This window comes from Tiliqua scincoides, chromosome 5 (genome assembly GCF_035046505.1).
Source record: "Tiliqua scincoides isolate rTilSci1 chromosome 5, rTilSci1.hap2, whole genome shotgun sequence".
NCBI classification, from domain to species: Eukaryota; Metazoa; Chordata; class Lepidosauria; order Squamata; family Scincidae; genus Tiliqua; species Tiliqua scincoides.
In genome coordinates, this window is record NC_089825.1 from 6162767 (window position 1) to 6178107 (window position 15341).

The 15341-nt window shown below is 43.7% G+C and overlaps 1 protein-coding gene across 1 annotated transcript in view; it reads right to left on the reverse strand.

Annotated features, from left to right (window-relative positions):
* Window positions 1–3902: 3902 nt before the first annotated feature.
* EXOG (exo/endonuclease G) overlaps window positions 3903–15341 on the reverse strand; it is a 31890-nt gene continuing 20451 nt past the window's right edge. The window contains exon 6 of the mRNA XM_066628675.1: window positions 3903–4541. Within this exon, the coding sequence (XP_066484772.1) occupies window positions 4080–4541 (462 nt within the window). The 3' untranslated portion in view covers window positions 3903–4079. The remainder of the gene's footprint in view (window positions 4542–15341) is intronic.

Consider the following 15341-nt stretch of genomic DNA (forward strand, 5'->3'; position numbering starts at 1 on the left):
CAGTTGCTTGAATGCCACCCAAAATGCCTGATGAAATCTAGAAACAAAATGGCAGGGCAGCCTTACAATTTTTGATACATGCAAGATGGCACTTAGCATCAGTGGCGTAGCTAGAGGGGGTGCAAAGCACTAAGTTTTGCAGGGAGCCTTAGCATAATGTGCAAGCGGCCCTTTCCCCTTGCCTTCAGAGCCATTCCAGGTGGGAGGGGCAAAATGTTCCCTTATCTTGAGGAGGCCTCCAAGACTGCCTCCTCACCCCATTGGTATGGCTGCATTGGTGCTAGAATGTTGGATAGGATTGGGCTTTTAGTGATGCCTGCTTCTCCTGCTCCTAGAATTTGAAAAGAAGGAGGGGGATCAAGCAGAATGGCACCTCTGGCACTCTGGCTCACCACTCTCCTCTCCTCCACACTTCCACTCTGTCTTCTTCTTCCTAATCCAGGGAAAGAAGCAAAGGCAAGTGGGTCGAAGGAGCACCTTCTCATTGTTAGGGCTAATCAAATGCTGCCCTCAGTGATACCTGCTCCTCATGCTCCCACGATCAGACCTTGTCAAAATCCCTGGCAAGCTAACCTATGATAGAGAAGGGTTCTCATCTAGCCCTTGACATACTAGCTTTCCGTGCAAAGGGAGTTCTTAACACTTAAGATGCTGTACAATCCTCCACTTCCCTTTTTCTGACTCTGAAGAGCAGCGATAAGGGGCTGTCACCCCCTTCAAGTAAGAAGTGACTTGGTTGTGCAAGTTTTTTGTTCAAGATCATACATTGGCCCTTTGACATTATTTGACAAAACAACGTTGACATTTGAGAATAATACACATATTTTATTTTATGTTATGATGAAAGACAACACAAGGAAGCTGCGGTTTCAAGTCTATGGAGTTTGATTGTGAAATGTTCCGAGTAAATACAAGGCAGTCCCAGCACCCTTCACTATCTGAAATGAAGTGTTCCAGTTTTGAACAGTTTAAGTAGCCTCCTGCGGTGTCACGCTGAGATGGATGACAGGTCTTTAAAGGAAGGCATTTTAAACTCTAGTACCCATGCCATGGCATCAGACCCATGACACTCCTCACCCCTTTTCCTTCCCCCAATTTGAAGTGGCAGTTTTGACAAATCTTTTAATTATCTGCTTCAGTTTTTCCATGGAACAAGGACAACAAAACCATCCTTCTTCTGTGAATGTTACTCAGGTCTTAACATGAAAAGCACCAAATACTATTTATTGTATGACTCTGAGTAGAATGGATTTTCTTAAAAGTTTCCCTCATAGATGAGGAAGATTTTTTTTTTAATCAAGAGTAAGGATGATGCAGAATGAAATTTTAGAGTGTGTTAAATAGGTTATACTATTTAACAGCGTGGGAGGATGGAGGCCAGAATGTTGCGACCAGATCAGAAAGAAACATCTGAATGTTGTGGTTTCTTGAAAGATAGAACCTTCTTTCAAATTGTAAAAATCCCTACGGGGATTTAAATTACCCTACCTATGTAAACCGCCTTGAATAAAGTCCGAGGAGAAATCTGAGGACCAAGAAAGGCGGTATAGAAATACCTGTATTATTATTATTATTATTATTATTATTATTACTGCCAAAGAGGGTTGGTGTGCCAGCCTATTATTTGAACACAGTCAAACATTTAAGTTTTCTGTGAAACTGCCACTACATTGGTGGCCGCTTACCTCTTTTATTTGTTACAAAGGACAGCAAAAGAGCTGCTTGCACTCTAGCTCTGCAGAAATCAGGGCAAGCGTAGCAGCACTGCAAAGCTCCCTTTACAGCAGGAGTCAGCAACCTTTTCAGCAAGGGGGCCCAGTGTTTAGGTTGAACCTGCTGAGTGGCCCTTTCCCCTTGCCTACGGAGCCATTCCAGGTGGGAGGAGCAAAACAGAGACAAAACGATCTCCAAGACTGCCTCCCCACTGCAGGATGCAGGGCACACCCCATTGGCATAACTGCATTGGTGCTGGAATGTTGGATAGGACTGGGCTTTTGCTAAGCCCAATTGCTGAGCCGAGTTGCTGATCTCCCAGAAGTGACAATGCAGAAATGAGAGCCAGGGCATTGTAGTGGTTCGGGAGGTGGATTTAGACGTGGAAGATTCAGGTTCAAACCCCCCCTCAGCCATGAAGCTTCCTGGGTGACCTTGGGCCAGTCACTTTCTCTCAGCCTCACCTACCTCACAGGGTTGTTGTGAGGGCAAAAGGAGGGAAGCAGCTGTGTACACAGCCCTAAGCTTTCTTTGGAATGTGAAAAATAAAAATAAAATCAGTTGGCTTGGGAGCCCTTGTGCTGGACAGGGAACGGCAAGCCGTCTGTCTAGGCTTGTAGAGTCCCTGTAGCTGAGCTCTGCATGGGCTGGATGGTGGCCTGATCATAGGTTGTTGGCCTCTGCTCTACAAGTTCAATCTGCTAGAACTGCAGGAATCTCTGAACAGGAACACAAGGAGGCATCAGTTACAAAAGCCATCTCCTAGAACCACACAGGACTCCATCTTGCTTGCTCCAGGAACCAGGGATTGCCTCCTCTCACGAGATCTGGCAGTTTGGTCCACACAGCTCCAGTGAGGAATTAGACTCAGCTCTAAAAAAATTGTAGCTGTTGAAAGAACTGAAGGGAGTAGTTGGAGAAACCATTCAAGATACTCCTGAATACTCAATTTTGATGTAAGGAAAAGCCAAAATCTTTTTTGTTGTTCTCTTTGCATTAAAAATACTTGACCATTGTTTGATAATAATAATACCCTGACAACTTGATCTTTTTTTTACCAAATGACCTACTATCAAATCATTAAAAAAAAAAAACTAATAAAAAAGCTGTCCTTAGGGAAAATCAAATTATGATTTTGTGAACATAGTTTTAAAAACCTCATCACTTTGGAAAAATTTTCTTGATAGTATTTGCAGCTCAAATACAAAATCTGTACCTCAGAGTCAAGAAAAGAACATATCTGTGCTTCAGAGATGCTGAGAGATAGACCAGAACATGTAACACATCCTTTTCTTTTTGGTATATTGCATCCTTTGCCCGTCTCCAGTGTTTGCATATTAACTTTTCCAGTGTTTAAAAAGCAATGTATGATATGGCACAGGGCTTGAAAGGGAAAAAAACCCTCCATTTAAGCACACACCTGCTCACGGAGACAGTTGATCCTATAAGACAAAGTCAAAATTAAAATCATAGGAAAACGTTTATTTTAACTCACACTTAAAATAACAAACAGGTTCTCAACACATTGTTATGTGCAAGTTACAGCTTAAAATACTGGTTTCAAGTGAATACAGTTTCAAGTAGTGAACATGAACAAAAATAAGCTGGGACACTAAAGGATTTCCACAGCAGTAGTAAGAGAGAGGCTTTGTTGAAGAACCAAAAACTTTCCCAATTGGTTTAATTTAATGAAAACAATTTAATTATGTTGTTATAGTGAGGGGGAAAATCAAACATATAAACAACGAACAACTTGCCTACCAGAACACCCAAAACATTCCAAGCTCAAGCATGTTACATTTAGACAGAAGTGTTATTTACATGAGTTTTATATTTACACAGGGAATATACAGAGATGTTTTTGGATAACCAGGTTCTCATGATCAAGAAAGGTAGTTGAAAGCTGTGCTGAAGAAAGACACTGATAGAAATTTGCTCTATTTTAAAAATAGCATCAGATGTAAAAACCAAGGCACATACTTTAACTTGCTGTATTCCAAAATAATGTCACTTCTAAAGTATCGTGTTAGAAAAGGGGAAGTGATATCAAAGCAAGAGCTGCTTACATTCCCAGGGCAACCACTTCCTATGTTTATAGTATTCCTAGAAGGATTCTGGATAATCCCAACATCTGATGGACAATTCAGAAAAGAGTACAAACAAGTTACCACAAGTCCCATTACTGTCCTGAGCCAAGGTAATGGTTTTCATTTCTTACAGAGAAGTATCCCACTTTCACCAAAGAGAGCAAAGCCACGGGAAGGCTTGTCCAAGATTTTGTCAGTCTTATCACTACCAGCAGCCTACCTATACAACAGTTTCTTACTGGAAACACGCACTCCAAACACAGTTTTGAAAAGTGGACCTCAGCCAGCTCTCCCTTCTCTAGTTTCCATTGGCTTTTGTATTCCCAATTCCTCTTCCTTTCTTTTGTAAACTTTCAAGAGATACTCATCAGGCTCGATTCCTTTTTCCTGCAACTCTGACATGATCTTCCTCAATCTTTCAACCGTCCGAGCACTCTGTAGCTTCCGAGTGGTGATATACAAAGTGAACTCCTCAAAGCCCATCAGCTTGCAAGTGTCAACCTCACAGATATTTCTAACGTCTTGGGCTTTATTCACCTGCGGGAAGAAAACGAGGCCTGACATTTTCTCCAGGTCTTCAATGTCAACCTGGAATTCCAGCAGCTGGCGGTCAAATCCAATAGGTTTGTTGGGTACCACAAAGGCCCCAAGTGCCAAGGGATCTGTGGACATTTCATTTTGTCGAGCGAGGATCACTTTGTACAGATGTGAAGGCACAGCAACGTCGTCTTTTCCAATTACCTATCAGCAGAGCAGAGAGATTCTATCACTCAAACTCATCTGAAACTAGGCCATAATCCTCCCACATTAAGAACAAATATTTTCTATGTAATGTGCAACTGCCAAAGAGATCATCCACACACCATATTAAAGATTCCTCTCCCCCAGTATCAGACAAATTGTAATTCTCTTATGCATACCTGTCATATTAGACTCAAACTAATAATTGATAATGCCCCTGTTCACAAAAGGATGAATTCAAGAAACAGGAATTTTTTTAAAGCAGCACAACTGCTGTCATGTCACTTCATAATCTTCATGGTTTGACAGAGACAAGAATAGGTTTTGCAGAAGGGTTGTGTAAGGGAGCACAATCTTCTGGAAAGAGCATGTTTACACTTTAAGCCATGTACCCATTTCCTCTGCCAGAGAATGCTGGGAATACTGTTCTCCACTCCTAAGCATGTTTACTCAGAAATAAACTCCACTATATGCATTGGAGCTTACCCCCAGGCAAGTGAACATTGGATTTCAGCTCAGGAGACTTACATATTTTGATTATAAAGCATTCTCAATCCTTAGAGCAGGGGTCTCCAAGCTTTTTGGCCAGAGGGCCGCATCAAATATCTGGCATGGTGTTGAGGGCTGGAAATAAATATTTAAATATAAAATTTAAATAAATAAATTAGAGATGAAACTTACATGAGTGAATGAATGAGTGAATGGACTCATTCATTCTACCTCTCTGGTCCTCAGAACACCCTCCAGGCACAACCAGAGCACAGCTCTGGGCCAGAGCACAGCTCTGAGTGGGCCAGAGGCTTTCAGGGGACAAAAGCCTGGCTGTGGACCGGATAGAGGCTTACTGCGGGCCACATCTGGCCCCCGGGCCGGGGTTTGGAGACCCCTGCTTTAGAGCAATGTGTTCTATCTAGGTTCATTACCTGATGAAGTTTTGAAAAAGTTACAGAATGAAACCTTGGACATTTTTAACAACATGGATTTTAATTCTTTGACACTACCATGGTCTTCCCACCCGGACATGTTAAATGGTTCGATCATTCGCAACCCTTTTAGAAAACTATTCAAATCAGTTTAAGGAAACCATGTCAATTAAACCAGGTTAAAACTAAACTGGTTTATATTGCACTGTATACATTTCATCAAGACTGTAGTGGTTTAGGCTGTTGCTGTGTAAAATTTCACTGATGTTTGACTTTTCCCTGAAGATTGTCCCAGAACACTGATTGCAAGCTCTGTCTTGTACCCTATACAACTGATTTGCCATTAAACTCAACAAAAGAGAGAGCTGTTAAATTTACTGTGATTGTAAGAACAGAAAAATATTTACTGAAGACACACAATTATTTTTATTTGTGGCACACACAGATTTTCATTGTAACGCCAGTTACAGCAGATTACTTAAACAAGGGTATTTAAAGATCAGTAACAACCAGCCCACATCTTATGCACACTTTATTTGTACAAATTTAAGCATGCATGTCGGGGAAATAAACAAAAAAAAGAGTAACAATAGTTTGAATAGTGTAGGCCATCCCATTGACTAAGTATATGCACTGGAGTGAGTGCAAGAATGAAGCTGCTGACCCCTCAGTCAATAAAATTATCATGTTTCTATTAAAGGATTTTAGTTTTTAAAGTAAATATTTTGCAGATTTAAGGTAGCTTTGAGCAAACAGGGGAGCCTCCATATCCATGAATCCTGTATCTTCAGGTTCAGTTATCCGTGGATCATTAAAGGCATTAGAAACTGGATACAAAAACCAGATAAGGCATATAAGGCAGATAGGGAAGGAGGTCTGGTCTAGAGGGTTGAGCCTCTATTTGCTTGAAGATACCATCCGAAGGTCGCCAGTTCGAGGCCACCGGCACCGTGCAACCTTGAAGCAGCTGACAAGCTGAGCCGAGCTATTCCATCTGCTCTGAGCGTGGGAGGATGGAGGCCAGAATGTGTGACTAGATCAAGAAAGAAACATCTGAATGTTGTGGTTTCTTGAAAGATAGAAACCTTCTTTCAAATTGTAAAAATCCCTACGGGGATTTAAATTGCCTGCCTATGTGAACCGCCTTGAATAAGGAGAAATCTGACCAAGAAAGGCGGTATAGAAATACCTGTATTATTATTATTATTATTTATTATTATTATTATAAATGTCTTATAAGGCATTAAAAATGTCACTTCCAGTTTCTCTGTGAATCCGCAAGTCACATGTTTTCAGCTGCTGAGCTGAGCCTAACAGAGGGCATGGAACCAACACAGATAAGGGGTCATGTCTATACCCCATTTTCCCTTAGGCGATGACTTACAGTGCAATCCAGAGTTGCACTTAAACTGGCGTGTTGCACTTCTGGGTGTTGTGAATGTGCCATAAAGTATGTTTGTGCCACTGCGGGAGCCAGCCTTCCTGTGCTGGAGCAAGCCCTGGGAAGGGTAAGTTTGTGCCAGTAGTGGGCTGCCGGCATGAGGGAGGGCACTTCATGGGCATTCCAGGGTAGGGGAGGATGGGTAGCAGGTGGACCAATGGGTGGGCTGGGACTGGGAGGGGGTGATTAGCCTCTGAAACTTAGGCCAGATGCTAACCCTACTCTCGAGCAGGCCTAATACTGGGCTGTTCAGATCAGCGCCAGCAATTTAGCTGACACAGATCCAAGTACCCTGTTGTGGTGGCTAGGGCAGTGCTCGGGGTAAGGGGAAAAATATCCCCTTGCCCTGAATTGTGCCACAGCCACCTCCAACCCTGCACTGGATACAGTGCAGACCAGTCGGCCTGCCTGTTCCAGTGCAGGTTAGGATTGGGCTGTCCAGAACCTAATCTTTGCATAAAAAGCAGGCTGACTGTCTTAAAGACTTACAGCCAATACAGCCAAAATATGCAATACATATTTCTAGAAGACCAAGCTGTTACCCCATATGATGGAATTCCTATTATCAGAGCCACTGGCTGAGGCACACTGGAACATGTTGTTCATATTTGGAAGTAGTTCCAGCCTTAACACAAATGCAGTTGCTGCTCCAAAGTGCTTCTGTGTGGCTGCGACTCCACACTGCAAATATGAAACATGCATTTGTGCAAATGAGAGATCTACACAAGGCAGCTGGAAGGCTACACTACACTCCTTTCAAGAGTAGCAAAAGAGGAAGCCCGATCTGGCTTAACTGGATTTAGGCCTGGGACATTCCTAGAGGACCATTTCCCTCCCCCTGAGTCTGCCTGTCTACTAAGATCAGTTCGTATGCCTTGTGTGTCCTTCCGCTATCGGAAGTGCAGCTGGTGTGAACATGTGAGACTTTGACAACCTCTGAACACCTTTTTCTTCTGATGGGCGATTAGTCCACTAGATTTGTGCTAACCAGAAGCTAACCAGAACCAGTGCCCTGCCTCTGCTGATTTTCTGGCTATATTTCTTGATAGAATAGAGATTGCATTCTGCATGAAATTACGCATCGATTGATATATAATATGATGGTGTTATTCAGAAATACCAAGATTAAAAAAAAAGGCCAGTAGTGGTGTCACCCCCCCTTGTGCATGTCACCCAGTAAGGCCCACACACCCCTAGTAATGCCACTGGGTGATGGTGCACCATTGGGCAAAATGCAGCTGCACAATTACTTGGTCCTTCAAAGAAACACATGGTTGGAGAAAGAAGACCCCAACCAAGAGACAAGCTGCCCACTCCTGTGTGTAGCTGTTGGCTCCAGTGATGCTTGAAAAGCACTACCCGTAAAAGGTGGCATTTGGAAAATATGGTACTTTCAAAAAATTTGAAATCTCTGCCTCTGGAGTAGGCCAAAGGTGGTTAAGGATTAAGTATTAAGGTTTCCATTTTCCAAGCTATGGCATAATTTCCTTCTTTAGAAGGCAAGTAGCAACATCTTACTCAGAAAAGAATCTCACTATTATCCTACTGACAAACACAGGAACAAGAAGAGTCTTACTTCCACCATGTGAACTTCATTGCAGCATACATTTTTGTTTTATTACAGTGTCGTCTTCAGACAAGTAATGTGCATTGTTCTACATTAGTGCTCAGCCCAAGCAAGCTGAAAAAAATCAGCATGATAATAAGCCATATCTGTATAGATTTGAAAGAAAAGACTATCTTCATCTTCTAGGACCAGAAAATAGTGACATGCTAGATAGCTGATGTCTGACTGCCACCTAGTGGATCTTCTACTATGCCTTTCTCTCCCAGAGGCAGCTGTGGGAAACAGGATGCTAAACTAGATGGGTCCCCTTTGACCTGATTCAGCAGAGTTCTTATGTTCTTTTGCTCTGATGTAACTATGTTACTCAGAACTTGCACATCAATCTCCATTATTTAGATCTGACACACATTTCTCTAACTTGTCTAAGAAATGCCGAGAACATATGCCCTCCTGGTAGCTGAACAGAAAGCATCTAAAGATTATCCACGTGCTCATGTCTTCTTTGATTTGCAACACTCTACCCACATGCAGAGAATGATCTTTTCAAGAGTCCCTGTTTGAAGCTGCAAGAAGGCATCCTGGCCAGAGAACAGCAGCAATCTTTCTACAGTATTTGCTGACTTGCTGAGATTAAAAGCTGTTAGAAGTGCAATATTGCACTATGTTTTATGGGACATGTCCTTTTGCAATTATCATTCACAATCTCCTCATCTACAGTGCAGGGGAACGGCATGGTTGCCATGTGGATTGAAGGCACTGGATCTGCTGATCTGGCACATTTGAACCTTCCAAAATACTTCAGAAAATGTGCCCTTACTGAACTCTAGGGAGTCACTGAAACAAACCCCTATTTTGCAGCCAATCTCCTATTCCATCTCCACTTGAGTGGCTTTGTCAAACCAAGCCTTTTAGGTTGACAGTTGCATGGTATATGGTTTCTGCTCCCACAGTCTATAACAGGGGTGCCCAAACCCTGGCCCTGGGGCCACTTGTGGCCCTCGAGGCCTCTCAATGAGGCCCTCAGGGAGCCCCCAGTCTCCAATGAGCCTCTGGCCCTCCGGAGATTTGTTGGAGCCCACACTGGCCCAATGCAACTGCTCTCAGCGTGAGGGCGACTGTTTGACCTCTTGCATGAGCTGTGGGATGGGGGCTCCCTCCACTGCTTGTTGTTTTACGTCTGTGATGCAGTAGCAGCAGCAAAGGAAATGGCCTTGCTTTGTGCAAGGCCCTTTATAGGCCTTGAGCTATTGCAAGACCTTCATTCATTCATATAAGTTCATCTTTAATATATTTGTTTATGTAAACTTATATAAAGTTATTCAAATTTTAAATGTAAATTAATTCTTTTCTCCCCCGGCCCCCGACACAGTGTCAGAGAGACGATGTGGCCCTCCTGCCAAAAACTTTGGACACCCCTGGTCTATAACATACTCTCTGGCTAACTCAAAGAAATTACAACTTCCACAACTCTTTGGAGGGGGACGCCATGACAGTTAAACCAGTTTAAGATTATACAATGCAGTTGTAGTTTTTAAGACTTTGGAAAGTAAGGTAGACAGCAGGAAGGAAAGATGCAAGTACCTGGCCAACACTCTCCTCCTTCACAGGGCAAGATTGTGGAAGGAGAGATATGTAAGACCCTGGAAGGAGGGATATGCAACACTGCAGTCCAGCTAGGGAGAATGTGAAGGGAGAAGAGAGTCTTCTAATGTCTTGTAGTGGCCAAGAGTGTCAGCCAGCTGGCTCAAATTTCTGCTCAACCATTGGGCTGTCTGAATAATAATTATTTCTATAGTGCCATCAAAGTGCTTGGCATGTTACAACACAAGAGAGGGCAGGTCCCTGCCACAAGAACCTCACAAACAAAACTAGGCAATACAGATACAGCAGAGGAAAGGGTGGGGAATGTTGCCAAGGAAAACGGGGAAGAATATGCAATTATTTCATGGAGATGTCCTTAGACCAGTGTTTCTCAAACTGTGGGTCGGGACCCACTAGGTGGGTCACAAGTCAATTTCAGGTGGGTCCCCATTCATTTCAATATTTTATTTTTAATATATTAGACTTGTTGCTACCATGGTACATGACTGCATTTGGGGAAATGTTACAGATCTGTACTTTTAACAGGCTACTGTGTGCATGCTCTTAACAATGACAGTAAATGGGACTTACTTCTGGGTAAGTGTAGGTAGGACTGCAGTCTAGAATTATTAAAAAATTTTCCTGCTTGATGATGTCACTTCCGTTCATGACATCACTTCTGGTTGGTCCTGAAAGGTTCTCATTCTAAAAAGTGGGTCCCGGTGTTAAATGTGTGAGAACCACTGCCTTAGACTATGTTGAATAAGGTAGAGGGAATCCCTCTACATTATTCAACATAGTGTAATCCCCAGTCAACCCAAAATAGTATTTTACAGGCCTACAGACCCTTTTAAAAGGTGATGCTGTGGCCAAGAAATTGCTATTTGGTCTGAGGCACTATCGGTGAGGGCTGCTACTATTGGCTGTAACTAATGCATGCCAACTTTAGTACCTGCTTTGAACACACTACAGTCCTTTTATTGTGCAGCATTCCCAATTAAAACAGGTACAACAACTTAGCAAAATCAATGGAGAGAGGGGAAAAACCAATCGCTTTTGGCAGACAGGTTTGCAAAGCAAATAATTACAATGCTTGAAAACGGCACTGTGCCTGCTTATCGCTGCCACTGCCAATTATTGGTAGCATACATGGAACAAAGGTTAAGTGTAATTGCGTCTCCAGATTCCCTACTGCCACAGGTATCTGGGGCAAGTCAGATTTAACTTTCTCCCAGCCAGAGTAGTGACTGAATTCCCTAATTCAACAAGACAATATCTTTATACAGCTGAGGGCCAGAAAACACTCAAGCAGTTGAATTCCATTGCCCTTGCTCTTTGACCTCTCCTGGAAACAGAAGTTAAACACACACACACACAAACTTGGTTGTTGTACAATCTTGAACTATCATCCCTGGGAGTCCTGACAAGATCAAACACGAACATCCTGTGGAAGTATTACAGATGTTTAGCTTGACTAGTATTTGAGAATGGGGTGGGCTGTCATGCTGAAGCAGGCATTCCTGGACCAGAAGACTGCAATAACCATTGAATGGTCACCAATTTTCCCTTCCTGTGTAAGGTGCTCAAGTGCAATTAAAATGCTGGTAAAAGGATGGTACAACATTCAGGGTCAATCTGCATGTAACCAAAATTTAAACCCAGAAACCTCTTTTTGAGATACTGAAGTAACTTGTAGAAAGAATTGCCACCTTAACACTTCTATTTCACATTTTCTATTAGGTAATCCAGAACAAAAACAGTATTTATACACACATGTGCCTTTAACTTGCAGTCTTACCAATGGGCAGCACAATCCTGAGCTGCCCGCAGCACCCAGGTCCAGCGGCTCTGTGGAGGGCTGCTGCTGGATCCTGCGCCTCCCGCACTACCGCAGGAGGCTCCTCGGGAGAAGAGGACATTTGTCTTCTTCCCCTGAGTAAGGGAAGCAGCCCCGCAATGGGGCTATCACTTTAGCGACAACCAAAAGGTTGGCACTAAAGGAGCTCTTGTAGGGCACGCAGCCCTGCAGGAGTGCCTTGGATCTTGCGGAGCTCGGCTCCGTGGTTCCACCTCGCTCCCTCCTCCCGACACGCCTCCCCCAGGCCTCCGACCACACCCCCGACTCCCATTCCGCAGCCCAGCGGTCCGGTAGACCACCAAGCCGCAGAACCCAGGCGACTGCCATGCGCTAGCCCAGCGACAGACGGAGCTGGGCTAGCTCCGGCAGGAGCCCGGCACCGAGCCCCGACTGAGGTCCGCAGTGTGGAGCTGTGCTGCAGACATCAGGATTGGGCTCTAAGTTTCATTACTCAGTCACAGCTTTCAATCCTATCAATGACAACCTTAGTTGCTATTAACACAACCAATAAAAAAACTAGCACCCCAATCTTCTCCTCTTCCCTACCTCTGGTACTGCCATGCCAAAAAAGCATGTGCTATATCCAGTAGGCAGGGGGCTTCAGAACGGAAACAAATTTAACTTCCTTAACTGGTTAAGAGGCACTTTTTCAAGCAGGTGCTCCTCTTTTATTTAGCAGGTGGAAAGTAACTGGCCCACCTCACCCCAGCAGTGTCTTTTCCAGTGGCTGTCTGCTGGTGTTCTTCTGCATCTTTTTAGATTGTGAGCTCTTTTGGGACAGGGAGCCATTAGTTATTTGATTTTTTCTTCTGTAAACCGCTTTGTGAACTTTCCGTTGAAAAGCGGTATATAAATACTGTATTATTATTATTAGTAGTAGTAGTAGTATTAATACCTACTGCTCCACAGTGGGTCTCCTCAGAGACCCTGTGCCAGGCTGCTATTGAAAGAGATAGAATCCAATGTGCCGCATCACTGCCTGATTCAACCCCTCCCACAGCCTCCCTGCCCTGTTCCTCCCCCTCATTGCCCCCGTTTCACCCTCCCCCTCCCCCTGCTGTCTTACCTGTCCTGGCAGATGGCCAGCAATCTAGTGACACGCGTCCTGATGGCACTCTGGCAGTCAATGGCATAGCTAGAGGGGGTGCAAAGCACTAAGTTTTGCAGGGAGACGCACCATAGCGTGCAAGCAGCAACTCCCCTTGGAGCGATTCTGGGTGGGAGGAGCAAAACGGAGGCAAATGCCCAGATTTTGCTCCGCCCACCCAGAATGGCTCCAAAGGGGGGGGCTACTTGCATACCACGGTGAGTCTCCCTGCAAAACTTAGTGCTTTGCACCCCCTCTAGTTATGCAACTGCTGGCAACGCTACACTGCGTGCTGCTGAAGCACGCTTTACAGATGTTTTGCACCAGCCAGTACTGGCAGAACATGCAATCCTCTAGCAGGGCAACCAATACGACTGGGCTGCCTCTCTCTGAGAGTATGTGATCGAAATGAAAAAAAAAGTAAAATCAATAGTAATTAAACAGAGTTGTTTAATTTACAGAATGTATTCTGGGACCATAAAATGTGTGGTTTCTATGTGGCACACAACTGGCATTACTTTTCTGGAATTAACTAAAAAACTACGAGAACTAAAAGAATTAACAGCCCAATCCTAACCAACTTTTCAGCACCAATGCATCTGCAGTGCAGCCCCATTCCCTTACCTTCAGGAGGCCTCTGTGATTGCCCCCCCCCCCCCCAGAATGCAGTATGCAGCCTGTTGGCAGGGTAGCATTGGCACTGGAAAACTAGTTAGGATTGGGCTGAAAGTTTAGTAATATAAAAGCCCAGATGAATCATAAAAGCAAGTGATGCTATACACTTCTGAAAGAGGTGAAAAGCCACCAAAATCTCACCAGTCTGACCTTGGAAGGAAAATTCATTTTCACCCAGCTTTTCTGATACAGTTGGCAACTGAGAGCAACACTCTGCCTGTCAGCTCTCGAAGATAAATTATTATTGGCATTTAGCAATAGTGTGCACAATATCCATTAACCCTTCTGTCTTTATCAGAGAGGGTGACCTGAAAGGCAGGTGGAAAAAGACATCTTAAATGTCTTCCTTCTTTAATGGAGGACGCTTGCTTTGTTTCCAACAGAAACTGGTTGAAAGGAAGAAAGGAAAGAAATGTATCGAGGTCTCATGAAGTCAGTGCCCTCTAGTGAGTGGACAATGCAATGTGCGATGGTAAACAAAATTAGTGGTGATCACTGGGCTTTTGTCACAGTGAGCTCTGCCTCCGAGATGGCAATTTCCCAAGATTTCTGCAGGATACAGTCAATAGAAATCAAATTCCATCAAGACTTAGCTGCAAGCACACATTATCCAACCCTGCACAGTTCTGTTTGCATCAGAGGCAACAATATTGTCAGATGCATTAAAACAGCAGCCATGAAAATTCTTTCTGTACTACAGTAACCCTTTCCTTCCTGAGTATGCTTCAAAATTCTGGAAAAGATGCCTGAACACAAATATGATTGTATACTGTTGCTACAAACAGCACCATAAGAATATCTTTGTCAGGTCAAGACTAAAGATTCATCTATCTAGTCCAGTGCTCTGTCTCCAACAGTGGCCAGCCAGGTTCTCCATGCCATGATGGCGGTAGCAATCTCCTATAAACCTACACCCTATGAACAATCTAACCCTACTTTTAAGAGCCCTGGTGGATCAGACCAAAGGTCCATCAGTCAAGTCCCGCATCTTTTTCCCACCAGTGGCTCACCAGCTGCCTCAGGGAAACTCACTTTCATGGCATGAAGACTAGTATTTGTGCCTTTAAAAGCCAAGTGTACACCTTGCTCCTCACAGTTAGCCAAATGTGAACCAGACTGAAGGCCTCTTAGGAAGTTGAAAAGCAGGATACAAACATCTACATAAATTAATAGAATAAAAAGCTCTCTCTTGATGTTGCTCCTTCCAGCAACTGGAATCCAAAGATATGCTGCCTCTGAACACAGAGGTTTCACACAGCCATCGGGACTCATAGCTATGCATAGCCCTTTCCTCCATCCATTTGTCCAATCCCATTAGTAAGCCATCTAAACTAGTAGCTGTCACCACATTTTGAAGCAATGAAGGGCATATGCTAATTATGCATTGTTTGAAGATGTCTTTTGTCCGTCCTGAATCTATTGCCAGTTAGTTTCACTGCAAGACCCCAGTATGCTAGGAGTCATCAAAACATGCAGTGTAGGTGATTATCACCATGGGTTAATTATGCATTGTACAGACGAATTCATCTGTCAGTCTGCCCTGAGCTAAATTGCAATCAGGTAACAATAATTCTAGTATTTTTAAAGCACGTGAACACAGAGTAATTATCAACATTTCAAAGTGAACCACACACATTGGGTTGTGCCAGTGGCATAGCTAGAGGGGGG